Source organism: Canis lupus, chromosome 13, assembly GCF_003254725.2.
Source record: "Canis lupus dingo isolate Sandy chromosome 13, ASM325472v2, whole genome shotgun sequence".
Classification (NCBI taxonomy): Eukaryota; Metazoa; Chordata; class Mammalia; order Carnivora; family Canidae; genus Canis; species Canis lupus.
The window spans coordinates 45,259,178-45,286,990 of NC_064255.1; the positions used below are offsets into that span (position 1 = coordinate 45,259,178).

Consider the following 27,813-nt stretch of genomic DNA (forward strand, 5'->3'; position numbering starts at 1 on the left):
GAGGCAGAGGGGAATACATCAGATCAGTTCTTAACTGAGGACTTCTTAATCAGAGCAAAGACGTATATCACGAATTTACCATTCAGTTCTGTTTTGGGTCTGCCTGTAGTTAAAAAAACTGAAACTTTCAAATGCAGGAAGTAGAATGTTTAACATAAACTGGAAATACTGAATAGATGTCTGGTTTGGGTGAAAGAATGAAAACGATCTACTACTTAGGAGAAACTCAGCCTTTTAAAATAACTTCAGACTCCTTTCTCGATTTCTAGCATGTATAGGAAATATGATTCAACCAGAATAAAGACGGAAGAAGAAGCCTTTTCAAGTAAGAGATGCTTAGAGTGGTTCTACGAATATGCAGGTAGGTCCTCATTTAGATGATCTCAGACTGAACCTCGTGAAAATAAGGACTATCTCAGGGAGGATTAAAGGATTTAAAAATGTGCACTTTTCTGATGTGGTTTGTGTGCTGTCTCTTCCTGTTTGAGGGAGGGAACATCGTCGAAACAAATCACCAAATGTCCTATTTATAGACAGCAGCTAAGCCAAAGAATTCAGAACACTAGAAGGGAACTGAAAAGATGAATGCACTTGGGAGAAATACTCGGGATTGCTAGGAAACCTATTTAGAATGCTGGGAGTGGGTGACTGTTTGGTTTGTACATCAAAGTTAAAATAAGCTTTGCTGCTTTGAACCCTTATGTGCAATGGAATCTCTTATATTAAGTGTCTATTTTGAAAGATCATTTGGCAGAAAATGTTTGTTTTGTCATTTAAAATGTCTTAAATTCAGTCCTATTTTTGCAACTTACAATAACTGGTTGGGTAATATCATACTGAAATCCAGGGGTGGTTTGTCACTGTGGCTGTGTGCAGTGCAAAAAGAAAAGGAGTGTTTCCAGACAAGTTTGAGCCAAAGGCTCCTCTCCCTTTCCTCTTTGCCGTGTTTCTGGCCTTTTCATAGCCTATAAATTTGATGATTTCAGCCCCTTGCAAACCGATTTTCCTGTCATATCTGTCTCTGCTCCCAGCTAGGTTTCACGGGCCTCCCGTTGTCTTATTTAAAAAAACAAAACAAAAACAAAAACAAGAAAACTGAATAGATTGTACATGTGATTCCCTAGCAGTCCCCTCCAGCTTCGCCTCTTGTTGAAAACTCCCTGCAACCTACAGGTTGGAAGACCTGACTCACTGCCATTCCTCCACCTGGAGTGTTTTCTCTCTGCTTTTCCATCTGACAGCCCTCGTTGTACATCTTCGAAGCCCCTTAATTAGCCTAATAGCCTTCTTTGTACTTTACGGGACATTTTTCATAACTAGTTCTCCTACCCTTTCATTAGGTGTCAAAGCGAGGGTGCCTCCTGTGGTCTGATCTTGCTGTTCCCCCCGCTCCCTGCCTCACCCTTTTCGTTTTCTTTCTTTCTTTTTCTTTTTTTAAGATTTTATTTTTAAGTAATCTCTCCACCCAGCGTGAGGCTTGAACTCATGACCCTGAGATCACGAATTGCACACACCACCAACTGAACCAACCAAGCGCCCCCAGCATGTGTAGGTTTCTTTTGTTTTTGTTTTTTATTTGTCTTTCGTTTTGATGTGCTTCACTTTATTAAGCATTCAGGTACTGTGTTTTTTACAGCTTGATGATTTGGGGTGGCCCTGCATGAAGCTAATCTTCCTACACCATTTTTCGGACAGCATTTGCTTACTTGGTGTCTCTATGTCATGTTTTAGCAATTTTCACAATATTTCTTTTTTTTTTAATTTTTATTTATTTATGATAGTCACACAGAGAGAGAGAGAGGCAGAGACACAGGCAGAGGAAGAAGCAAGCTCCATGCACCGGAAACCCGACGTGGGATTCGATCCTGGATCCCCAGGATCGCACCCTGGGCCAAAGGCAGGCACCAAACTGCTGCGCCACCCAGGGATCCCAATTTTCACAATATTTCAAATTTTTTCATCATTTGTTATGGTGATTTTTTTTGGGGGGGGATGTTATGGTGATTTTTAAAATGATTATTTTTTAATTAAAATTAAATTTGCCAGCATATAGTATAACACTCAGTGCTCATCACATCACTTATCCTCCTTAATGCCCTTCACCCAGTTACCCATCACCCCCCCTTCTGCAACCCTTTGTTTCCCAGAGTTAGGAGTCTCTCATAGTTTGTCTTCCTCTAATTTTTTCCCCACTCGGTTTCCCTTTTGGTCCTTTTCACTATTATATTCCACATATGAATGAAAGCATATGATAATTGTCTTTCTCTGATTGACTTATTTCATTCAGTGTAATACCCTCCAGTTCCATCCACATTGAAGCAAATGGTGGGTACTCGTCCTTTCTGATGGCTGAGTAATATTCCACTGTCTGTATAGACCACATCTTCTTTATCCATTCATCTGCCAAAGGACGTTGTGGCTCCTCCCACAGTTCAGCTATTGTGGACCTTGCTGCTGTGAACATTGGGGTGCAGGTGTTCCGGCGTTCCACTGCATCTGTTTCTTTTTTTTTTTTTAATTTTTTTGTTTTTTTTAATTTTTTTTATTTTTTTTGCATCTGTTTCTTTGGGTGAATACCTAGTGGTACAATTGCTGGGTCGTAGGGTAGCTCTATTTTTAACTGCTTGAGGAACCTCCACATAGTCTTCCATTGTGACTGCACTAGCCTGCATTCCCACCAACAGTGCAAGAGGGCTCCCCTTTCTCCACGTCCTCACCAACATTTATTGTTTCCTGTGTTGTTAATTTTAGCCATTCTCACTGGTCTAAAGTGGTATCATTGTGATTTTGATTTGTATTTCCGTGATGATTAGTGATGTGGAGCATTTTTTCCTGTGCTTGTTGGCCATGTGTAGGTCTTCTTTGGAGAAATGTCTGTTCATGTCTTTTGCCCATTTCTTGAATAGATGGTTTGGTTTTTGGGTGTTGAGTTTGATAAGTTTTTTATAGATCTTGGATACTAGCCCTTTATCTGATAGGTCATTTGTGAATATCTTCTGCCATTCTGTAGGTTGCCTTTTAGTTTGGTGATTGTTTCCTTTGCTGTGCAGAGCTTTTTATCTTGATGAAGTCCCAATAGTTCATTATTGCTTTTGTTTCCCTTGCCTTTATAGACGTGTCTTGCAAGAAGTTGCCGTGGCCAAGTTCAAAGATGTTGCTGCCTGTGTTCTCCTCTAGGATTTTGATGGATTTCTGTCTCACATTTAGATCTTTCATCCATTTTGCATTTATCTTTGTGTACCTATCCATTTTCTCGTAAGAGCCTGGCCCCTTTGGCCACAGATGTTGTGCCATGGGGCTGGCAGATGACTCAGGCCAGACCAATCAGATAACATTTCCTGAGATTTTCAGATTGAAGCTAGGAGAAGAGTATCTTTCTCTTCGGGTGGTAGACTTGAAAGGGCATGATTCTGATTCCTGGAGGTCTTTGGATTTTTTGTTAACCACCTCAGTATCTTTCTAATGAATTCTCCTTCGTAATTTGAACAGGTTTGAGCTGGATTGTGTTTGCAGGGCATGGACATTCATACAAATGCTTACATAGTATTTGAACATATGTATTTCCATGTCACATCATGAAGAAATGAATCTCTTGAAGACATTTTGTATTCCTAAGAAAAGTGGTTGGCACTCTGCCAGGCGTTTGATAGATGGGTGCTGGATGAAGAGTTTTCTCATATTTGTATCACTTTGATTATGAAGGTTTTTTGCTTTTGTATCTTGGTTCATAGCGATTTTTATGAAGTGAGTTAAGAAAAGGATGTTTTAAACAGACAAAAAGTACACTTCTACCGTCAGAGCACAGCTCTTTTGATTTGTGTGTGTGTGTGTCTTCCTTTACAAGCAAACATAATTTTTCCATGGTATGACCACACTTCTGTTTCCTTTAAGAAGAGAACAGGCTACAGTTTTCCTTCTTGTTTGCTTTCTTCTGGCTCAGGACGGTGACATTTGGGATAAAGTTTAAGCCACATTCTTTAGGTTCCTTGAGATCCCTGTCAGATGGCTCCTTGCAGTTCATCCTTGCAAAAGTTTTGTAGGTATGGCTATCCCTATTTTTATCCACCATTCTCATTTTATAAGGGAAAATGGCTTAAAATTGGGGAATCATTCAGAGCCCCAATTAAAGTTTTCACTTTTAATGATCTCAAGCACATGGATGTGAGCTGTAGATCATTATTCAATGGTGAATAATAATAATAACGAATGGTGAGATGACCAGGGTGACTGTCAGGTTGTGCTATGGGATGAGCTAGCTAGCACGAGGAAGGCTTTAACACCCATGCTGAGTTCTGTGTCCTTAGGAAAGAGCTAGCCGGTTTGGGTGGACTCCCTGCACTTTAATCTGGAGTGGATCATACAGGCCTTGGTGGAGGAGTTGTTTCATAGGGGTGCCCCTTTAGTTCTTCCAACATCTACCCAGAGTTCTCGGTTCCACTTCTTGCCCTGCCCTCTGCTGCCTGAGGCTCCTGCATCCTGAGCCTAGCTCCTTACTGGCCTGTTAACCCCAGCACTGCTTTACACATTCTGGGATGTAGCCTCTCCCCTTTTAATATCCCTATCAGCTCCATTTCTGATTCTCAGACATGTAATTAATGAAACCCACTCCACTGGAGGCTCTTCCTCCCGGGCGCTGTGGTCGTAGGTTTCCTCCCTTTTGGACTTTGGTCCTTACGTCTTTGTGACTTGAGAAAGGAAGGTGGACGAGTGCTATTTAACCTCCATCTGAAACTGGAGTCCCATTTCTTTCCAATAGCTTGAAAAGAACCAGTTTTGCATCAAAAATTTACCTAATAATTTCCATTTTCTGAAATATATCTAAGAGTAAGGCATTCAGCCAAATATGCACATGCCAATGCTGAATTCAGAGTTATCGGGAAGCTCCCACAAGCAGATCATAGACATACTCCCAGGTCCTGAATGGAAGCCCCTTAGTTTCTATTTTGGATTAAGTTCTAGGACAGGCTTATGTTTTGGTTTACTGCAGTAAGATCAGGGACCAGGAGGAGCAGGTGCTCAGTGACCCAGTGGCCTGTCAGCAAGGGAGCAGAGGGCAAAAACAGCCGTAGGGGGCAGCGTGGCCTTGTTTGCCTCAGGGATGCAGCATGGTGGCATTATGGAAACTTCACTATGAGGGCCCTGGGCCATCATTCAAAAGGTCAAATATATTTTTTTAGGGGCAGTGCCTAAAATGGTTGGGACAGTGGGAGAAACTACTCTTTTCAGATTAATGTCTGTACATCTGCTTTCCAGATGTATCTCCGCTCTCTTGTTAGGGCATTCCACAACTTAATGATTTTAGATACAACTTTTAAAAATAATCTCCTTCATGCTTCACTTCTAACCCACTTTGTGTTATCCAGTTGCATATTCAGAATTAAGAATTCTCAGTTCTTAATGTTAGAATTAAGATGGCTGAATTCTACAAGTGGATTCATAAATTTAGTGTAAATACGATCCTAATCCCAACAGTGTGATTATAACTGAATCTAAATGTGTGCACGAGAGAGATAATCACAAAAAGAGAACAGTTGTTTTAGATATCCGGATTTTGGGTATCTTTTACATAATGTTAACAAGCTATAGTTTACTATTTTTAGGATAAAATACTACTTTTGGCAGAGTCCTGCACTGCAAGTCATGTGGTTAAAACCTTGCTGTTTAAAAACAACAGATGCGGGGCTCCTGGGTGGCTCAGTAGGTTAAGTGTCTGCTTTCAGCTCAGGTCATGATCCCAGGGTCCTGGGATCGAGTTCTGTGTTGGGCTCTGTGTCTCCTTCTCCCTCTGTCCCTCCCCACCCCTGCTTGTGCTCTCTCTCGCTCAAATAAATAAATAAAATCTCAAAAAAAGAAACCAAAAAACAAAACCCCAAACCCAGATGCAAGTATATACAGGTAACATGACAGTGGCATTGCATAAAATCTGGAAGAAAGGAAAAAACACTGGAGAACTTAACCACTGCACCATATACCTCGGCAAACCTCCTTTGAGGTATTTGCTGTTTGCCAGGCCCTGGGGTGCACTCACCTGATTTTCTAGTGCAACGAACAGACAAACTGAGAAGCATCGCCTTTGGGATGCATGCTGGCGAGAGAAGTGTCAGTGGCCAGGTGGGAGGGCGGACGGGGTGGGGAGGAAGCCAGGACCCGCCGAGGCCTTGTGCACAGGCCTGGGGAAGATGGGCGGCTCGCCAGGCTAAAGAACACATTATGGCAAAAGAGCTTTTAAATCAGGAGGAATGGAAACCAAAAGGGGCAGGAATTTTAACAGAATTATAAAGTAATGTTTTCAGATCTGCAACTACCTCCCGAGGAATCCTCTCAGTATATACCAAAAAAACAGACGTCTGTTCCTAGAAACAAAGCCACTTAGCGAAATAGGAATATGTGGCTATTTCCTTATGAGAAGTTATTCTTTGATCTCATGGCCGAAATTCTTTACAGTAGCAGAACGATGTAAAGAACAGTGATGTAACGATGAACGATGTAAAGAACAGTGAGCCATGCACAGGGTCCCCATGAGTGCCGCCTCCGCTGGCAGTGGTGGCGGGGGTGCTCTCCAGGGGGTCACCAGGCATACACAGTGACAAAAGCTCGGTGAAGGATTTATAGGTGTAGCATGAACCCTTGTGTGTAGAGAAACAAACTTAAAAGTGATTTCATTGTATATTTGCACATATATGAGCATAAAAATCTTGAGAGGAGATGTGCCCGATTGGTAAAGAAAGGGAGAAAACAGCTTTTCTCTTTAGTCTATTTTGCCCTGACTTTTGTCTGAGTATTTTATTTTCCTTTGTGGATGTATTCATGTGTCATTTGTATAACATACCCATGACTGCACACACGTCGGCATATGCACTCTCAAAGCCAAAGCTAGCAGTCGATCAGATGGGTAAATGTATTTTCATTTGAGTGAAGAAGGAGATAAGGATGCTTACCTTTGTGCCACTTATTCGCCTTTGTTTTGGAAATGAGGAGCCAGTGCTGTTAGAGGAGAGGTAGAAAGAATGGGGGATAAATGGAAAGGAGGAGGCAAAAATGGTCACTTGTTGGAGATGAAATGATCAAATTATGCCCGGAAAGCCACAGAGAATTTCATAGATAAACAAACAGCAAATAAATAGATACCTATTCCATGCACATAGAATTCTATAAACAATTTATTTTGGGAAGGTTACTTAAAGGCATTTTTAATAAATTATTGTCTCCGAGGAGTAGGGAGAGGTTGGAAGGGAAACTTGCTTTCTAATTTTTTTCACTTTTAAATGAAAACTTGTATGATGTTTATTAATGTAGCAAAAAAATAACTGAATTAAAAATACAGTAATCTTTTATTTGGATAGTAACTTTTATTATTGTCTTAATATTTAAGTATTTATTACTTAAAGATTTCAGTTTTTAAACTTTTGTTTGAAGAATAGCTCCCTTCCCCTAGTAATCAAGATAAAAGAATTAGGAATACATAGAAAAACATGTAGAATAAAAGGAGAAAAAAGAAAATCCCATAAAAGGGTAACAGATTTGGATATATGAAACAAAACATCTTGTAACAAAATAGCACATTTGTGATCAAAAGGAAAATAACAGCGTGCAGAAAAAATATTTGCCATGGCCGCACTATAAGGGAAGGGCAGAGTTTGACTTTAGGGGAGCTAAGAATTTCTGACAAGCCCTCTAGGTGATTTTAATATTCATCCTTTGTTGAGGGCAACCACCTTTATACATTCATTGTGGCTTATTATTATTATTTAAGATTTTATTTTTTTTGAGTAATCTCTACATCCAACGTGGAGCTTGGCCTCATAACTCAGAGATCAAGAGTTGCATGCTCTACTGACCATGCCAGTCAAGCATCTCTTTATTATTATTTTGTGTTGAAATTACTCCTGGAGTGCCTGGTTGGCTCAGTAAGCATGTGACTCTTGATCTTGGGGTTGTGGGTTCAAGCTCTATGTTGGGTGTAGAGATTACTTAAAAAAATAAAATCTTCCCCCCAAAAAAGAAAAAAAGGAATTCTCTGCTCTGTCGCCCTTCCTGGGGACACAGTGTCCAGTAAATGTTGCCCGGATGACATGGAGACACATGAAGATGGTGGATTCTGCAGAGCGTGCTAGATCTAGAGGCATGTCCTGTGCAAAGACTGTAGAGTGACTCCTGTATGCTGGCATTCATTCATTCATTTAATAAACTTTATAAAAGCAACTACTCCATGCCAGGTGGTCTGCTGAGGTTACACGAGAAACACGATAGCTCTTACTTTTGAGGAACTTGGAAAGACGGCTGAGCTGGGACCTAGCACAGATGTGCCAAATGTGAGAACCTCTCCTGGCATTGCTGGGGGCCCAGGGGACTGGCCCTCCCAGCCTCCACAGGTGGGGGTGGGGAGGAGTGGAGGACCCCCTGTCTGCTCTCGGTCTTAAAAACTGAATGAGGCAGCCAGCTAACACGGGGAAGGGAGAGGAAGATAGGCTGAGGCCGCAAAGTACATCTGGTGTTGGGTGTGTGTCAGGACGTATGTGCGGAGCAAACCACAGGTAAGTGTTTCTGGGTCTTGGCTTTTATTCGCTGAGTACTGTTTGTTGATTTATTTTCAAGAAACTTGATGTGGAGGTGGAAAGACTGGAAGGATGCAAAGGAAGGGAGGCACTAGATCATGGGGAACCTTACTTGATATGCCACACTTTGGACTTTATCTCCAGGTAGTGGGGAGCCATTGAAGGCCTTTAAGCCAGCATGGCTTCTGTGTTTGGGATGGCTCCTTTAGGTGGTAGCGTGCAGGATGGGTTGGAGGGTACGGGGCTGTGAAGCTGGGGAGGCCCTGAGGAGCCTGCTGTGGTAATGTGAGTCTAAAGCCTGAACAGGCCGGCACAGGAGAGGTACAGTTAAGAAATATTTGGAAGGAAAAACTGGCAGTGCAGTTGCTAAGTGGCCGTAGAAAGTGTAGGAGAAGGAAGAGTCCAGGATGACTCCCGGGGTTCTATTTCTGGTGGCGCCACCAAGTGAGACGATATAGGAGGGAAAGGACGATCCACTCAGTGAGGTGGTGGCTGAAAATGTGAAATGCAGGAGGCGGCTGGGGGCAGAAGATGGGTTTAGCTGTGGCAGTTAAACAGGAGGTAGGGCGGCCAGGCAGTGGCGTGCTAGACAGCCCCAAACTAAGGGGAAAAGCATGGGCCCGGGAGCTGGAGCATCGATGAAACTTGCTTGGGAGAGGGTAGCGAATGGACTAGGGGAGGCTTCAGGCTGGAGTTCTGTGCATCAGCTTTAACAAGTGGGGAGAAGCAAAGGAACATGCTAAGGAGCCAAAAGAGAAGTAGGAGGAAGACCAGATGAGAATAGGGTACTTCTAGGCGCTGTGGGAGGAGGCAGATTTGGGAAGAAAAAACTGCTTCAAAGTTTCTGATACCACAGAAAGGTCAGATCAAATAAAAACCAACTACCTATCAGATTTGGCAGGGGAGGTGTTATTGGTGACCTTGACAAGAAAAGTTTCAGTAGAGAGAGAGCAGAAACCAAATTGCAGTGGTTGAAGGATGAATGGGAGATGAAGTAGAGATGGAACATGTAGGCAGTGCTTTCAGGAAGAAACCGAGCGGAAGCCAGAGTGGGAAGAAAGAGGCTTTACTGCCTTATCAAGAACAGAAAGACTCCTTGCTTTTTTCCCACGTAAGAGAAGCAATTATGTTGTTTCCCAGTTAATTTTGTAAAGAAGATCGTGTGGTTCCCTGCTAGATTTCCAGAGATGATTGTATGTATTGAAATTATTACCAAAATAAGTCAGAGCTTTAAGCTAAAGAGCAGAGGAGTTGGACTCAGGTAGCCTTATCTTTAAACATAAATTATTTGTAGCCTGTGTCCCTAGGTTGAAAGGCATGGCAATAAATTGACTTAAATGACGGTGTAAAGCCGAATCCTTTAAAAGGAAGTAACAGAAATTCAGAATGGTTTTCAACTTATCACTCAGTGATTTCTTCTTTCAGGAAGGCTTATGGCCTGTAAGTGTTTGATTTTAGTTTACTTTAATAATATTTTAACAATATGTTACTACTCTAGTAGTAATAGTTTACATGGGTGGATTTAATTTATCTAAGATTGCATTTCATCACAGGTACTGATGATGTTGTAGGTCCTGAAGGAATGGAGAAATTTTGTGAAGACATTGGTGTTGAACCAGAAAATGTAAGTCTAACCTATTAAGTTGGACAAATCAATTGATTATTTTCCTTAACTCTTTTGTCCTTTGACAAATGAAGCAACAGTAGAGACGTAACGGTGGGTTAGTTTTATGAGGCAATCTAAGAAATAAGTTCCAATTCTAATTTGATTTCTAAGCAAAATTTTTTGTTGTAACTGGTATGGTGTAACTAGTCACTTTTTTTCTCTTGTTTCATTTCTTGTATCTAAAAGATATGATAATAAAGTAATTAGATGTTTAAAAAGTGATGTGGATCTGTGTACCTCCAGTAAGAGATCAGCCGGGAGACTGAGTCACGGTCTATTCTGTATTTGTGCGGGCTAATGTAGTTTATCCACATCTTTTTTTTTTTTTTTTTTTTTTAAGATTTATTTATTTATTTATTCATGAGAAACAGAGAGATTGAGAGAGAGGCAGAGACACAGGCAGAGGGAGAAGCAGACTCCATGCAGGGAGTCTGACATGGGGTCTCCAGGATCACGCCCTGGGCCGAAGGCGGCTCTAAACTGCTGAGCCACCAAGGCTGCCCTGTCCACATCTTTGAATAATTAATAACTTGTAAGAGTTTTGCGTAGATTGTAATTATCAAGAATTTTTCATAGTTCTTTTGCTTCTGATTGAATTTAACTCTGGGATTGCTTTTTAGTATAAAGGTCTTAAGTATTTCCTTAAAAAATTACGTTAGAAAAAAATTACATTAGAAGTTAAGTTTATATGCTTAATGATTTTTTTCTTACTTCTTATCATCATGTTATTGTTGAATATCTTTCCCTGTTCCTACATCATCTCTCTCAAACTAAAATGAAAAATGATGCTCATACAAGTGTCCTGGCTCATTAACTGTGCAGTTTAATATTGTATTAGCCTCCAGTTTAACAAATATGTCTCAGATTCTAAATGAATTTATGATCTAGGAGGGATCTTAAGAGATCATCCCCCTCATTCAGACTCTTCTTGGCTCGTTAGCTGGTGCCCATGCATATATCATGTTTTTAAAGAAAACTAGAAATCAAAAAAAACCAAAAAACAAAAAAAAAACAAAACTAGGAATTAAGACCACACTTTTTTGTTAAAACTTTTCTCTACTCTTAATGTTTGTGTGCCTCTGTCCTCCTCCCAAATCCCCCCAACACTTTACATTTTCTAAAGAGCCTTTAGCTCGCTACATGGATTTTTGTCTTGTATTTTTTTATTTTAATGTGATCCAGTTTAGGTATCTTAATAAATTATTCAGCTTGCTATAAAGGTTTGGGGACAACTGGGCCAATAGTATTTGCCTGATGTGGTCCATAGACTAGTCATAGACCTAGGAAAGAACATTTTACTGGCTGTATGAAAGGAAGTTTCCTGATGGCCTGGGCCAAGGTTAGCAGAGTGTTTGTTTTCTGGACTGAGTAGTAAGGAGTGAGAGTGACTTGGGCCTGAGAGAGGACCTAAAGGTTCTACCCAGAGCATAGTCATCAGCACTCGGCCAGAGGGGGCTGGAGGACGCCAGTGGGGCCCAAGGGGAGGGATCCAGAGGCCAGGCTCAGGCCTCCAGGGTGAGAGGCATTGTGTGAGCATTTACTCTCAGCAGCCTAGAAGGACCTGTTGGGTGGAGGGAGTGCTGGTGTTGATTCTAGTTCTTCAAATACCAGTACTCCATAATGGAGAGATGCCGTTGTTATCCTTTTGGGGAGCAGTCATGAGGCCTCTCGTTGTCAGTTTCTGTAGGAAAAGAGTCTTGAAATGTCGAGTCACATTGAAGACTAGACTAGGAGACCGAATTTAGAATATTTTTCCAAAGTATTTATTACCGTGCTTCAGTTCTAAGATGCCACTGATAGAGGCTGTATTTTTTATAATCACTAAGAAAAAATGTTGCTAAGTAAACTCTGATATGCATCAATTGTGAATGCATCCCAATTTCAGAAATGTTAACATCTGAAAAATAAGCAATAAAATAATTTTTTAAAGGCTTGTCTTCACTGTTGCCTTAACGCTTTAAAGCACTTTAAAGGTTTTAAAAACCCTCACCTTGCCTTTACAGCTTATGAAATTTAAGCAGGCTTGTAAAATTCAAATCTGTCATATACGAAGGCAACAGCAAAATCCTTTATTTAAGTAATTAACATCCTGATTAGCTACCATAAGAAAAGGTCCATTTTGTGTAAAGAAACACTCACTGTAAATATCAACTTGGCTTTTTAGGCACATTTCTTGCATACTTTGTGTGTGTGTGTGTGTGTGTGTGTGTGTGTCTGTGCCCTAACCATTTTTTTTTTTTTTACTTAACAAGTGTTAATGTGGAACTGTAAACCTTTCTGATAGAGGATTTAATATATAATATAGATTTTGTTTGAGAACATACTGAGTTTGAATTAGAAAAATGTGGGTTATTTTACCTAGGTAAATTGATATTCTGGAGTCAGAATTCCAAGAAAAGCTGAGGCATGAGGAGAAATGTGTAAATTGGAAGAACATGTAAGCTCTTTTTGGGAAGTTCTGAGTAGATCCTGGCCTCTTAAGTTAAAGTTTTTTAAACCTATTAAGCAATCATATCTTGTGATGATATGCATTGGTTTGCTAATCAGTACTAGTAATCTACCTACTAGTCTGGATTTTTTAACCTAAAAAACCTAGTGACTTTAAAAACTGGTTATGTACTGATTTAATTGAGATTTGATGAAAGGGCTTAGATTCAGTGGGTTCTCGTTGATAATAATTTCCAAGGTGGAAAACTGATGCTGAAGTCAGCATCAAGAGAAAGCCTTTCATTAATCTTGCATCAATCTTGAAGTCAGCATCGAGAGAAAGCCTTTCATTAATCTTGCAGTTATAAATTAGACAAAGCTGGACATTTTTAGTCTACAAACTAACTTGTTGGCAAATAAAAGGACAGACGTTCTGAACCTCCTAAATGACTATTCTGGAGTACTTAATGTGTGTGTTGGCTCTCAGAGTCTAATGAAATCATCTAAAGTGATTTCTAATTGACTGCTTGCCTTAATTTTTTCATGTTATATCATCCTCTTACCACCATCACCACCTGACCCAGTGGGGCTGAGGACTAATGTTTTAGGGCAGTTCTTCTGGTAGTTGACGTGAGCCTTCAGGTCCTGTGTAAAGAAATCAGATTAACTTCCAAATGTGGAATATGCTAGTCCCTGGCCACCTTTTGCAGAAACATCTATTTTTTTTCCCCATTGTTTTTATTTCCCCCATTGGTTTTTGTTACAACAAATGGAGATGTAGCCATTCAGCAGTGTGTATGTGGTCCCCAGGTCAGGACTTGGGTGTCCCTTAGGTATGGACAGCCGTCCAGGATACTCAGTCCTACAGAGTGTCTGGAAGGTCCTAGGAAATCCCTGCCCCTCTTCTTTACCTGTCTAGGGCTGACCTACTTTCTTTTTTAGTTACTCCTCCTCTAATCTTGGGTCTTTGAGGTAGGTGAGATGGGAAGGCTTCCACTTCTTCCCCAATCATGGATGGGTAGACCCGGCTGTGTCCCTGTGCAGGGTCCCGGACAGCTGGAAGCTGATGTACTTTTGAAATGTAACTTTGTGTTTACACCTTCGGTGTTTATTAAACTCACCATCAGGATCTCTGGGCCATTTCTTCCCTAAAGCAGCTAAGTGGTAAGCAGTGCCGTAAACTAGAGTCATCACGGTTCCTGATACCTGCAGGGTCTCAGAAGATTCACTCAAAGCAAGAGCGGTGCCCCTCTGAGGAGTGATTGGGCCGTGCGCCTCAGCCTGTGCTCGGTCCAGGCACAGCCTCTTTAGGGGAATGTTGAGCCATTTTATATCCTATTCCTCCAGTGTATATGGTTCCGTTCACCAACATTAATGTGTTTGTGATACAACTCCACTATTACAATTGTCCTGCCACCCACCTTTTTATTTTTTAGCCCTCTGCTCCTGTTCTTTTCACTTAATAAACCTTGGAGATTGTTCCCTGTTTCTGCTGATAGCTCTCCTTGGTTTGTCTTAATGGCAGCATCGTATTCCTTTGTGTGGAGAGTATTCAGCAAGGAAATGTTTAATTAGTCCCTTATTAATAGATGTTTGGTTGTTTCAGTCTTTGGCTGCTATAAATAATACCACAGAGAACATTGTTGCATATACATCTTCGTGTGTATGTGCAGGTATATCTATAGGAGAACTTTCCTTAAGTCCTGGAATTGCTGAGTCAATAACTCATTTTGAATTTTGATAAATATTGCAGAACTGCCCTCTGGAGAGGTTAATGGCTTTACACTTCCACCATCATGCATCATAAGAGTTCATGTTTCCCTAAGGTCTTGTCAGCAGACTAATTATCAACCTTTTTAGATGTTTTCCAAACTAGAACTCGTTTTTGAAGTTACCCTGTTCATATTTCAGTGACTGAACAGAAGCATTTGGGAAGTTGTTGATATGTCTCATTTCCTAAGATCTGTCATTCTGATTTGATCAGTCTATTTTTTTGTTTGTTTTTATACAGGTAGTTATGCTTGTCCTAGCTTGGAAACTGGATGCACAAAACATGGGTTATTTTACTCTACAGGAATGGTTAAAAGGAATGACTTCTCTACAGTAAGTCCGGAGGCTGCCCTGGGCTGGAGGTTGGGGGGAGGCTTCCACGCACTCCCCAGCTGGCTGCTTCCTCCCCGGGATGTCAGGGAGCCTGGATTAGGTGACTGGAGGAAGCCACGTGCTCTGGCCGACTTCCCTGTGGCCATAGGTATAAAGACCAAATCCTATTTTTATATGGTGAAGAGAGGACATTATGCATGAATTTTAGCAATTAAAATTTTTATACAACGTATATTGTTTATTTTAGTATTCTTCTAGAACAGATCTGCCCTGTAGAAATAGACCAGCCTCTCCTCGTAGATGTCAGCCATATGTTTAATTTTAAATTTCCTAACAGTTGCATTAAAAAAAAAAGTTAAACTAAAGGTAAAATTAATTTTAACGTATTTTATTTAGTATCCAAAAATGTTATTATTCCAACATATAATCAGTATTTTAAAAATTAATGAGCTGTTCTTTCTTCATATTAAATCTTCAAAATCTGGTGTGTATTTTATATTTCTGATCTGTCTCATTTTGCATTAACTGTATTTGAAGTGCTTGGTAGCCACATGTGTCCAGTGACTACCATATTAGCACACTTGCAGAGCTTAAAAAATAGCAAAGGCAAATTACCAGCATCTGGTTTACATGTAGGGAGAAAAAGTTGACTAGAAACTTTGACTTTCAGATGAGTTATTTGATGTCTTCTATTTTATATATTCTGATTTTAGCTTTGGCAAAATTGGAGCTTGATTACTCGAGTGATTAAAAAGTAGTAATAGCTTCTACTTGTGTTACCTGAGCCAGAATAAGAAAAAAGAAATAGTGTTTTTTTTTTATGTGTCCACTTTGCACACGCGTGTATGTGTGAGGGTGTACATGCACTTGAGTTTCACTCAGGAAAACAGTTGCTACTCTGTACTCCGCATTGAAGGATACAGTGGGGATGGGTGAGTCAGTGTTTTCGTGGTACTGGAAGACGAAGTGCTGATTCTTCGCATGAGAAGTTTGGTCTAAAGTGCTGGGGGATGGCTCTTTTCCTTTTCACTTTAACTTGGAATAACAGACTTTGATATTTACTGGATTGAAATTGGAGTGGAAATGGATTTATGGTTTTATTTAAACAATTTTGGAATTTGTCAACTTGCTAGCATTGTCCATTTGTTATTGATGAGAGTGCTTTCTTTGCACTTGGTTGTAGTAGTCTTATTGCACTTTTCACTGCTCTCCCGTGTGAGCCTCATGGCTGCCTGCTAAGGAAGACAGATCAGGCTTTATCCTGCACATTTTGCAAATGAGGAAACTGAAGCTTAGCAGGGATACAGGAAACGTTAAACTAAGTGGCAGGATTGGGAAGAAAACCCCAAACTTCTGATTCCTAAGTCATGTTCTTCCTCTAACAGTTACCGTCTGATGGCAAACGAGTGTTAGGTAAAAGTCAAGTCACCCTTGATACACCTTCCTGACAGCATGCTCTAGAATTTTAGAGTTAAGCCCTCTGAAGTCTCTTTAAAAATTGTGTTTTTTGGTGTTGGGAACATGCTAACTTTGATTGTTTTCCTCACTGCCTTCCAAACACAGCACAGGATGGCTGCTCCTTTTGAAGGGTCCCTGGAGATGATGAACGTGTGGCCATATCAAGATTTTATTTCAAGGCTTCAGAGGAAGCACCATTAATATTTTTCAGGCACATTTTCATTTGTCTTAAGAGGGAGGGGATAATACCCATTTTTATGTACTTCTACATTCTTTTTCATATTTGTCTTTACAAAAGAATGTTACACAGTGCCAGGCCTTTTCCCCTGTGTTTTGAGGGTCACGCTGCCTGGGAGGTATGCAGTTTCCTGGAGGAGGTCTGTGTATTTTTGGGGGGAGGGGGCAGTCAGAAGGGGATTGCAGGGACCCTGCCGGGTCTTTGTTGGGAACTCCGCTTAACACTTGGTGTGACACATTTGGTGGCAGATGGGTTCCTGTAGGAGACTGCCCCTTGGTCCTCGCCCTTCAGGGTGGAATGACAAGCCCGACCCCCTCTAGGGACATTGAGGAGCTTGCTTTGTTTTCTTGGTCTGAAACTCTGAGATTGCTTTCCTAATCAGTGAGGAAGACATCATTAGAATAACCTTTAAGGTTCTGTGGAGTTCGGAATAGTCCAATGTCAAGTTTTAAGAACGTCCGCTCCCCCTCCCTCTGACCTCCCTAGATTCATCATTTGTTCAGCAAGTATTTAAGAAGCTGGGAGGTGCCAACCACACTGTTCTACATCCTGGGGAAATAAAATCCACAAATTAGTCCATTCAGGGCAGGGACTTGGAAGCAAAGTCCAATCAAAAGACTCAAAAGTCTTTTGACTTCTTGAATTAAGTAGTGTGTGTGTGTGTGTGTAAGGTGTGCATGCTCTGTAAGTAAGAATGCTTAGAAGTGATCACTGACGTGCTGTAAAGATGGGAAGTAGTCCATCTTCTGGGTTACCGATTTTGTCTTCTGTTTGGGATTTTTGTTCTTGTTTGATCTCTTTCTGGTTTTATTAAACCTGTCCAGTGAAGTGTTTTGAACTCAAAATGGAATTAAAGTGTGCATGAGAGTGTCTGTATATACGATACCTATTTGATTAAAATGCAAAGTTTGAAGAAATGGCTCCTGTACAGTGGGCGTGTGTGCTAGAAACGGAAGGGCCACGGGTTTTCGAACCAGAGGTTTGAATCTGCTCCACCACTTTCTGCGGGTCTGGCGGCAGTTCCAAAGCCATGAAGGGCCGGTGATGCACTGGGGCTCACACCTGGGCTCTGAGAACTCCCCCTCTTTGACCCGGGCTGGGGAGCAGCCACAGCAGCTGACAGCAGCTGGTGGGGAGCAGTCGTCCCCAGGCTCCGTAGATTATTCTCAGTCCGGAGAAGGCCCAGCTCGTTTCAGTTGACTACTTGTTTTACTCATCGCCTTGGTTGCTTCTGATGAATTAAGCTTATAGAGATGTGTACGCAGAACAGAACAAAAGCGTGTTAGAGATGTGGCTGACTTTGCATAGAACTGATGATGGGCTGGAAAAAGACCTTTGGCTAAGTGAAGGGGTGAAGAAGGCCTCTCCGTGGGTCATGAGAACTGCTTTCCGTTTTATAACCTGAGGCTTGTTGTCCGGATTCCTGGTGCTTCTGAATCTGTTGCAGGAGCAAAACTCACATAAGAAATGGCCCCACGGTATGTGCACGTTTTGTTTTGGGAAAGGACAGTCCCTGAGTGGTGTGGCACGGTCTGCCCCTCTAAGGCTACCACGGGCTTCCTTACGTGTGGTGCACGGAAAAGCAGGGGAACGGGCTGAAGACGGGGCTGCTTTACGGGGCTGCTTTTCCCCTGCCAGTTTCTTCCCAGGCCGGGTTAGGAGGGACTCCGTCTGCACTTGATCTCGTTGAGCGACCACTAGGTGGCAGTGTGTGGTCCGGGCCGGGTGACTCAGCGGCCTGTTCCCTGGTGGGGTCAGGCCAGAGGCTTCTGTGGGGTCGGGCCCCTTTCAAAGCAGATGAAACTCTTTAATGATGATATTAGCTCCAGCCTGTGTAGCTAACTGTCTTTAGTACATACATGAAGTGAAAAATTCACTTTGGGCATTTTATGCTTTGCGCTCCGGACAGGATCTCTGAGTGTCTTTCAAACGTAAGGACATCTGTGACCAGGGTGGTGGCTGGACTCCCGGGCTTGCTACAGAACTTCACATGTGGCCTTGCGGTTCTACCCAAAGAGTCACAGCTATCTCGTTTTCTTAGCTGGGTAGCAGTAACACTTGTCTAGGTGAGGAGTCCCTGCCCTTGAATCTGTTGAGACAAACATCCGTTCTTCCTCTCGTTGGGCAGGAGTACACTAAACCACCTGCCAAAACCTGGCCAATTTCCTGTGGTTTTGGTCCTTAACCTTCCTTTCCAGTGAAGAGCAGAGACCTTGGCCTTAAATATTTTGGTGTCTGTTTTCTTTGACCCTCCCCCATATTATTAATAAAATATTATTAGTTATTTATACTATTTAAAAAATCATACAGAAGAATGTCCAATGCAGAGTAAGTCCTGCTCCCCTCCTGCCTCCTCCACTCCTGTTTCTTGTGTGTCCTTTTAGCCTCCATCACCCCTCACTTGGAGTCTGGTACTAGATCTCTAACAAGGCTGTCAGCATCTTTTTTTTTCTTCCCAGCCTTTCTCCACAGAGATCCAGAGTGAGCTTTTCGAGATGCAAGTTCAGCGGTTGTGGTCTCTCCCAGGAGGTGGCTTCCACTGTTTCTAGGATTTAACTTAAAAACAAAACAAAACAAAACAGTATGGACCACAAACCTCTTTAAGGCCTGGCCCCACCTCCCTTTCAGCCTTATCTTAGAGCCACTTCCCCTCTTCATCTACCCTGTCTAGTCACTGTGGTTTCCTTTCCGTCTTTGGCATGCCTCCTTCTGCCACTGGGCCTTTGCACATGCTGTTCCCGTTATCAGGAAAACCTCCCTGCTAAAAATACCTAGCTTCTGCTTTTAGTTGTCAACTAACATTTCAATTCCTCAAAGAAGCCTTCTCTAAAATAGTTGAATTGTTATCTTTTTTAGTTTACAAACATCAGGAAGAAATAAAAGACCTTCTAAATTATTGTAGATTCATAGAAATGAAGCATTTATTCTAGTTTTGGGGTTTTAGATATTTTATTATCTCAGTAGATTATGGGGACTGTTTTGTAGTTAGCTGCAAAAAACAAAAAAGCCTTCACAAATTTCACAAATTTATTGCTAAAAAATAGATCAGTGTGCTCTCCTATGAACCATATTTTAGTTTATAAACTGTATAAAATATTTACATTGATGATACTTATAATATATATTATTTATACTTAGTAGCAGTAGGTAAATGCTCTACAGAGGAATATAAGGAAGCACATCCAGCTTTGAAAAACATTAATATCTCTGGTGGAAATGATGACTCTTAGTTCTCATTTTTAAGGGCTAGATATTAGGAACAGAAAATCAGTTTGTAGAAATAGCCAATTAGTCTACTTCCTCAGGAAAAATAAACAGTTATGTCACTTACCTATAAAAATAGGGCTTTATCACTACCAAAGCTCCCTGGAGAAATGGCTGATTTCAAGTCTAGGGTAGAGAAAGTACAAGGTGAGCTAGAATATGTTGTGCCAGAAGCAAGGACATGCTCTCAGAGACTGACAGGGACACGTCAGAAGGACACTAGCACCAGCTTGAAGGGGCGACTGCCCAAATGAGGACAGTTTGTGCATCGAAAAGAATAAAGGCAGCTAAAGATTAATAACACTGAATGTCAAGAAGCAAAAAGCCTTAAGTCCAGAAAAGAAGAAAGGTGGTGAGTAGAACTTTGCTTTACAGAAGAACTCCAGGCAGTAGGGTAATAGCAAGATAGAGTCAGAAGAGTCACCGTTTTGTGTCTTCAAATGTAAAGTCGATGCAGGCAGGTACCACCAATGGATGCTGTAACCACCAGATGAAAGGTTGTTGAGGAACAGGATTCACAGTCTCTAGGTAGCATCCCATAGATTACATACTATTTCAGAGGAAGGAAAGTGCCTGTGAGTGGAGAATGGGGGCGGGGGGATGTTACTCTTAATTGAAAGAATCAATTTAGTGTCACTCGTAATGGGACAGACCGACATCACGAGCCTCCTCATGGGATACAGTGAACTTATCTGACAAAGTGGGATCCTACAAAACAACTTTTTTCAAAGATGACATGGTCAAGAAAGATGGAAGAAAGGGCGGGATATCCTTCTAGGGCCTAAGGAGATAGTTAAAAGCAGTGCTTGAGCCTTGATGGGATCCCGCATCAAGAAAAAGCATCTATAAAGAAAATTGAGGGAACAGTTGGGAACCTTGTAAATGGGTTGTATATTAGCTAAGAAAGTTCACATTGATAACACATTACGAGGGATGATGGTGTTTAAATGTTCGGGAGTGAAGTGCCATAGCGCTGGCACGTTACTTTCAAATGGTACAGGAAATGCATGTATGTGAGAGAGCACAAATATGACAGGAGTTGTTTTGAGCCGAGGGGATGGGTGTACAGGTGCTTATTTACTGTTCTTTCCTATTTTTCTGTACATTTGAAATTTTTTCAAAATCAAAAATGTAGGAAAAAATATATCATCATGAATGCATTCCGGCTCTAGGGTTTTTATTCTGTCTTTTGGTAATATGTTTTATCTTAGTGCCCCAAATAAGAAAAAAGAGAAAAAAAAAAAAACAAAAAACCTCAGGTTGTAATTTGTCTTTATTCTGTTTTTCTAGATGTGATACAACAGAAAAACTCAGAAATACTTTGGATTACTTAAGATCATTATTAAATGATTCTACAAACTTTAAACTTATTTACAGATACGCGTTTGACTTTGCACGGGTGAGTTCTCTGGAGCCTATCCAGATGTTTCCCTCTCCTCCCTCCCCTTCCTCTCCCCCCACTTTTTATTGCCTTTTGAGGTTTGTTTTTACATGCTGCAAGCAAAGAAGTTGAGTAAGTTACTCCCAGGGTGCTAGTTAGAATCTCCTTCTACATGTATGCTTTCTAAACTAACTGATTCTGGGCAAAGAAATATAGGATGTTAGCGAAAAGCCGTGGTGGCCGACCTTCATAGCTCTTGCGATTGGCTCAGAAGTCGTGAATAAATGGGCTAAATGTCTTTTAGATAGGCTTGGTAAAGCTTTTCATTCTCATGGAACAACAAACCTTCACCCATTGAGTTACTGCAATAAACTACTCAGATCCAATCCAGTTTCACTTTGGGTGCTGTGTTGTGTTTGGAAATCGTTTGAATTTCAAAACCCAAGCTAATTTCAGTGAACGTTACTCAAACATAGTTTCCAGTCATCGTTTTGAAAAGTTGAGCATCTTGTTCGTCACCTAGTGAGGCCCGCCCGAGTGTGTGACAGTGGTTCCATTGGAGTGAAATAAAGCCTTGTTTTTTCAGCCCGGTCACCACTGGTAGCGAGTTCGAGGCACCAGTTGGCTTGTATTCATTCGCACACAGTCCACGGCCTACGCAGTTCTACGTTAGTCAGGAAGGGTGGGGTGTTTTCTGTTAGGTTAGCGTGTTTGGTCGATTCAGGTGAGTAGGCTTCCTTGATTGATTGTTTTTAGAGAGTTCAGTGGCAGAGACCTTTTTTTTTTTTTCTTCTTACCACCACGCTGATCTTTTTCACTTTCTACGTGCTTTGGCTCTGCTGGTTCAGCACTGAAGGTTGACTTGATGGTGAATTCTGGTGCACCTGTGATAACAGCGCTCATTCTCTCTGGTGTCCTCATTTGTGAAGTTTTGCATTTTCAGAACCTTCAAATCACGACACGTGAAAGTTTATGGACGTCAGAGATGCTATGGTGACGTTCAGATACGATGTTCTACTAAATGGTGCTTGTAGAAGTGTAAATAGGAGTTATTTGCCAGATGCTTTTAGAGTAGATACGCGGTTTCTAGGCTTAAATGTTTTATTACACGGGACCGCTTTCCTCCAAAGTCAGCTGTTTCTGACTGTGCGGGTGAGGTTTGTTGAGCAGCATTCCATCTCCTCACCAAGATAAGCCCCGTTTTCTAGCTTTTCTGTTTGGGGCCAGAGCTGGCCACGTACCTGCTGCTTCACCCCAGGTTCCGTTTGCTCCTCCGGCCTTTCCCCGCCGACCCCGGGTCGGTCAGTGGGGCCTGCCTCCGAAGGGCTCCTGGGCTTGCCTCTTTCTCGGTGCTTCCACCACAGCCTGGCCGACCGAGGCCCCTGTCACTCCCTGCCTCTGCTGCCTCAGTCACCTGATCTCCACATTCCGTCCCTTCTCGTCCAGCGTCCCGTCAGCAGGGTGTCCCTCGTCTGCCTTCAGCCCCAGGGTCGCTGGGCCACCTTCCAGCTCACCAAGGCCTTCAGCCCCGGTGCCTCCGTGCCTCCCCACGTGTGGGGTGCAGCTGCCCGCCCCCCACTGTCTGAGGGACAGGCCAGGGTGGTTTCAGTTACTTCGCAGTGGAGGAGAGTGGTCCTCAGAGAAGTAGAGACGTTCTCCCGGGTCTGCTGTTCATCAGGGGGAGATCCAGGACCCAGACCCAAGTTCTGGCCCCAAGTCTAGGCCGCGGGCAGCCCCGGGCTTCCTTTCTCGCAGGACGCCTGTGTTGTGGGGAAGTCCGGGCGGCTGTCCACTGCCCGCCCTCTCGGCCTTCCTGCTCTCTGCCAGCCGTCATGCCAGACGGCCACCCGGAGCCGCCGGCGCTCCGCAGCACAGCCCCCTCCCGCGTCCACCCCGCCCACAGGTCCCCCGCACCCCGCCTTCCCGGCCCGGAGGGGGTCGTGCGCCTTCCCTGCGGGGCCCTGCCACCTGCCCTGGCGGGGCTGTGGTTTGGGTGCAGGCCCTCGTTTTTTCTCTGACAGACCAAGGGACTGTGTGTTTTCTTTCTTTGCAGCCCCAGTAACGGCCAGCAGAGTTCTTTGCTTTTAGTGAGCGTTACCAGTGAGTTAATGAGCCCTTGTATGTAGGATGAATAACTGCCACCCACATTCAGTCACTGCCAGATAGGCTCGCCGGGCCGACCTGTGCTCTCAGATGGATTCGTTATCGAATCCCTTGGTTTGGTTTGTTTAGCTGGATCTCACAAGTTTTGAGATATTGTACATATTTGCATTTGCATTCAGTTCAAAATATTCTCCCATCTTCCGCTGTGATTTTCTCCTTTGACCCACTGGTTATTTAGAAGTGTGTTGTGGTGTTATTTCCCGAGTATTTAGGACTTTCTTAATAATCCTATTACTGATACCCAGTTTAATTCCGCTGTGGTCGGAGAACATACCCTGTGTAATTAGAGTTGACTTAAACGTATGGAGACTTGGTCCGTGCTCCAGAATGCAATCTGCCGTGATGAATGTTTTCTGCGTAAAACACATAAAAGGAATGGGTATTCTGCTGCTGTTCGGCGAGGCGTTCCATGGCTGTCCATTAGGTCACATTGGTTGATGGTGCTGTCGGGTCTTCTGTATCCTTCCCAGGGCCTGCCTGCCAGATTCTGTCCATTACGGAGAGAGGAATGTGGAGGTCTCCAGCAACATGTATCCCTCCTGTCATTTCTGTCAAGGGGTTTGAAGTGCAGACACTAGGATTAGATACACTTCATTTTGTTACGTCCTCTTAAAGAATTGACTCTTTAGCATCATGAAACGTCTCTTTGCCTTAGTATTCCGTGCTCTGAAATTTACCTTGATACCAGTGGAGCCATTCCTGCTTTCTTTTGATTAAAGCCTACATGATAGCGTCTTTTTCCATCCTTTTAACATCAACCCATTCGTGTCTTTTTCTTTTTTCCATGTCTTTATTTTTAAAGTGGGTTTCTGTAGGTACGATATAGCTTCATATGACTAGCATATAGACAGTCTGACAGTATTTGTCTTGAGATGCTTAAACCGTGTACATTTAATGTAGTTACTGGTATGGTTAAATTTACACCTCCCCCTTAGTATTTTTCCCCCCCTATATGTCTCATCTGTTTCATTCCTTTTCCCCTTTTATCATGACTTACTTGGATTGGGGTATTTTTTTTTTTTTAATGATTCCATTTTAGCCATTCCATTCCACTATTGCCCTAATAGCTGCCTCTGTGTTTCATTTTCCTTGTGGTTGCTCTAGGCTTTACACATACATCTTTAACTGTTCACAGTCTTCCAATAATGTGACACCACTTTATGGATAATGCAAGAACCTTTACAGCAGTAGACTCTGATTTTGCCCCTCCATACTTTACTGCTGCTGCCGTTGTACATTTTTCTTAAACACACACTATGAAACCTCACAGAGTGGGGCACCTGGGTGGCTCAGCCGGTGAAGCATCTGCCTTCAGCTGAGGTCATGATTGTAGGGTCCTGGGATGGAGCCCAGTGTCAGGCTCCCTGCTCAGTGGGGGGTCTGCTTTCCCTCTCCCTCTGCCTCTCCCCCCCGCTTGTGCTCTTTCTCTCCCTCTTTCAGAATCTCTCTAATAAATAAAACCTTAAAAAGGAAAATCTCACAGTATATTGTCTCAGTCTTTCCAGACTGCTGTAACAAGGTACCAGAGACTAAGTAGCTCATAAGTTACAGAAACCTGTTTCTCGGAGTTCTGGAGGCTGGAAAGTCCAGCATCAAGGTGACCAGCAGGCTAGGTCTCTGGTGATTGCCCGAAAGCCTGGCCCTCGGATGGCTGTCTTTGTTGTAACTTCAGGTGGCAGAGGGAGGAGGGAGCTCCCCCGGGGGTCTCCTTTTATAAGGGCACCCCTCTCCAGCCTCAGGACCTAACCACTTCCCAAAGGCCGCACCTCCTAATAGCCGTCACCGTGGGGGTTAGGATTTCAACATACGAATTTAGGGGGAGCCACAAACGTCAGACCATACCATAAACCGTTCCCATTTTTGCTTTACATAGGCAAAAATATCTTTTGTATGCCACTTTTGTACTTTTTATTTCTTTTGCATAGATCCACCTTTCTTCCTGGTGTTGTTTGCCTTCTGCCTAAAAAATTCCCTTTAACATTTCTCCTAGTGAAGATTTTCTGGTGATGAGTTCTCTTAAGCTTTTAATTTGCCTTCCATTTAGAAGGCGCCTTTCTGGGTTAAAGAGTATAGATTGACTATTAACATTCTTTCAGTACTTTAATCTGTCTCCCTTGTCTTCTGTCTTGTGTAGTTTCTGACGATAAGTCTGATGTTCATTTTTCCTTTGAACACGGTGTCTTGTTTTCTAACAGCTTCTATTCTTTTTCGCTGCTTTTTGGCACGTTGTGATACGCCTTGGCATAATTTTCCTTGTGTGTATTCTGGTTAGGGTTCGTTCAGTTTTTTGAATCTGTGGACTTATACTTGGTACGAAGTTAGGAAGTTTGTCAGCTGTTGTTTCTTCCATATTACTTTTGTTCTCCCTTTCCATCTTTCTGGGACTGCAGTTACACCTATGTTGGATGCTTGGTATTGTCCCACAAGCCAGTGATGCCATGTTTAGGGTTTTGGCGTTTCCACCCCCCTACCCTTTGTTATATTTCTTACTACATCTGCTAATTTTAATCTTTTCTTCTACAGTGTCTAATTCTGCTGGTAATCCTAGCCTGTATGTTTTTCATTTTAGGTGCTGTATTTTTCAGCTGTAGATGTTCTATTTGAGGTTTTTTAATACCCATTTCTCTCTTCATTATGTGATAGTATCTTCCTCTATCTTCTTGAACATCTAGAACATGGTTATAACAGGTGTTTTAACAGCTTTGTCCTCTGGTACTGTAACATCTGTCACTTCAGGGTCTCTTTCCTTTTTTTAAATTTCTAATCTTGATTATGGGTCATATTTGACAAGTTCTTTGCATTCCTAGTAGTTTCTGGGTTTGTTTGTTTTTTGATTGGATGCTGAGTATTGTGAATTTTATGTTGTTGGCTCCTGGGTCTTGTTATGTTCCTTTAAATAAGAATCAATTTAAAAATTTTCCTGGTGTATAGTTACAGTTACTTGGAACCAGATTGATCCTTTGAAAGGACTGGTCTGGAGCAGCCTGCAGTCTGGGTCTTTCCACTGCAGCCGGTGGAACACAAGGTCTTCCCCAGCCCTGTGGGAGGTCTGGGAATTTCTGCTTACTCCTTTGCAGTGAGTGGCTACTTCCCTGAACTCAGGCTCCTCTCGCACTTAACACAGATAAGTCCTTGGCCCACAGCGAGGGAGACACTTTCTGTATCTCCAGATCTCTCCCTGTGTAGCTCCCACCTTGCTGATATTTTGTCCCACAAATTATAGTCACCTTTGCCTCCTTGATCTCCAGACTCTGTCCTTTCCAACTCAGCAAGACTGCTGGGCTCGGTTTGGGTTCTCCCTCCCGTGCTCTGGCCTGGAAACCACCTCTGAACAGTGAGCAGAGATCACTGTAGGGCTTCCAGATGCCTGCTGTCCGCTGTGTGACGGCCATTCTTTCAGATCATTGGTCCAGTTTTCTGATTGTTCGAAGTGAAAGGGGAAATCTGATTTCTCCAACTCCATCTTGGTTGGAAGCAGAACTCCATCTCCTCTTTTCTCCCTGTAGTATTTATTTTTTCCCTACTAACAAAGGACTCCTAGAGGTAATAACATATAATTAATGCAGCAGACCTTTTATAACCAAACTTTTAATGGAAATTAAGCTTTCTTAATAGTTTAAATATCCTAAATATTCCCTGTCGTAACAATAGCATAAGTTAAATATTTTCAATTATGCTTTAATATAGGAGGGAAAAAAAACTATGATACAGTACCGGAAAACGGTAAGATGACCTCTTTGACATCTCTCCACCCAGATTATAGTCCAGTGGGTGTGTTTCTTTTTTTTTTATCCTTCACTTTCAAATTTGTAGCCAATTTAAAATACTGGTAGGCTGTAAAGTTACATTATTTTTCTTCTAATTTTATTTTGACTAGAACTTATTTATAGTCTTACAGATGCCATAGAATTGTGAAACTTGAGAGCTGAAAGAAACCATAGAGGCCACTTGGTCCAGTGTTGCCATTTTGCAGATGATGAGACGGGAGAGCCAGAGAGGAGGGGACAACGGCAGGACAGCACGGGGCCCTCACAGAGCCACACTGCCTTCCCTGACTTGAAGCTGCCCCCGTCCCATGATGTCTTGGGGGAGGAAGAGAGTGGGGTACACATTCAAGGGCGGAAATGGCCAGTTCCTTCATACAAGTGGGATTTATGCAGAGAGAATCCCCCCACAACGTAAATATTATTATATAAACAAGTATCTTTTATGAACTCATTTAAAATAAAATGGTCATTTTTTTCTTGATTCCTTTTTTTTTTTTTTTTTAAAGGACCTAGGGAGCATCAAAGTGGAGAAATGGAATGAGGTAAAAGATTAGTGATTGCTGTGGATCTGGGAATAGTTAAATCTGTTAGACTGGTTTTTCTCCATGCTCAGTGCTGAGGCAGGTAGCGAGCTGAGGTCATGGAGTGAGTAGACACTGGGCGTTGGGCGGGGGACAGGTGTCGGGCTGTGGGGGGCGCCGGGCCTGGGTGCCGAGGAGAGACAGGGCGTGGACTGGGTGCGGAGCCAGGTGTGGGGGGTCCTCCTAGAGTGGGCGGGGGCCCTCAAGTCC

At 42.4% G+C, this 27,813-nt stretch overlaps 1 protein-coding gene across 16 annotated transcripts in view; it reads left to right on the top strand.

Moving 5' to 3' along the window:
• Positions 1 to 27,813, top strand: part of DCUN1D4 (defective in cullin neddylation 1 domain containing 4) — an 81,799-nt gene that overhangs the window by 43,360 nt on the left and 10,626 nt on the right. For 9 of the 16 annotated variants that reach the window (XR_007401669.1, XM_025435510.3, XM_049092946.1 and 6 more), the window contains 6 exons: positions 270 to 361; positions 10,109 to 10,179; positions 14,660 to 14,751; positions 21,002 to 21,110; positions 26,943 to 26,978; positions 27,529 to 27,564. Coding sequence is in view for 15 of the 16 variants with exons in the window: in XM_025435510.3 (XP_025291295.1) it covers positions 270 to 361; positions 10,109 to 10,179; positions 14,660 to 14,751; positions 21,002 to 21,110; positions 26,943 to 26,978; positions 27,529 to 27,564 (436 nt within the window). In the remaining variant the exon portion in view is untranslated. The remainder of the gene's footprint in view (positions 1 to 269; positions 362 to 10,108; positions 10,180 to 14,659; positions 14,752 to 21,001; positions 21,111 to 26,942; positions 26,979 to 27,528; positions 27,565 to 27,813) is intronic. The other 7 variants (XM_035705321.2, XM_035705358.2, XM_049092947.1 and 4 more) reach the window with 1 other exon arrangement.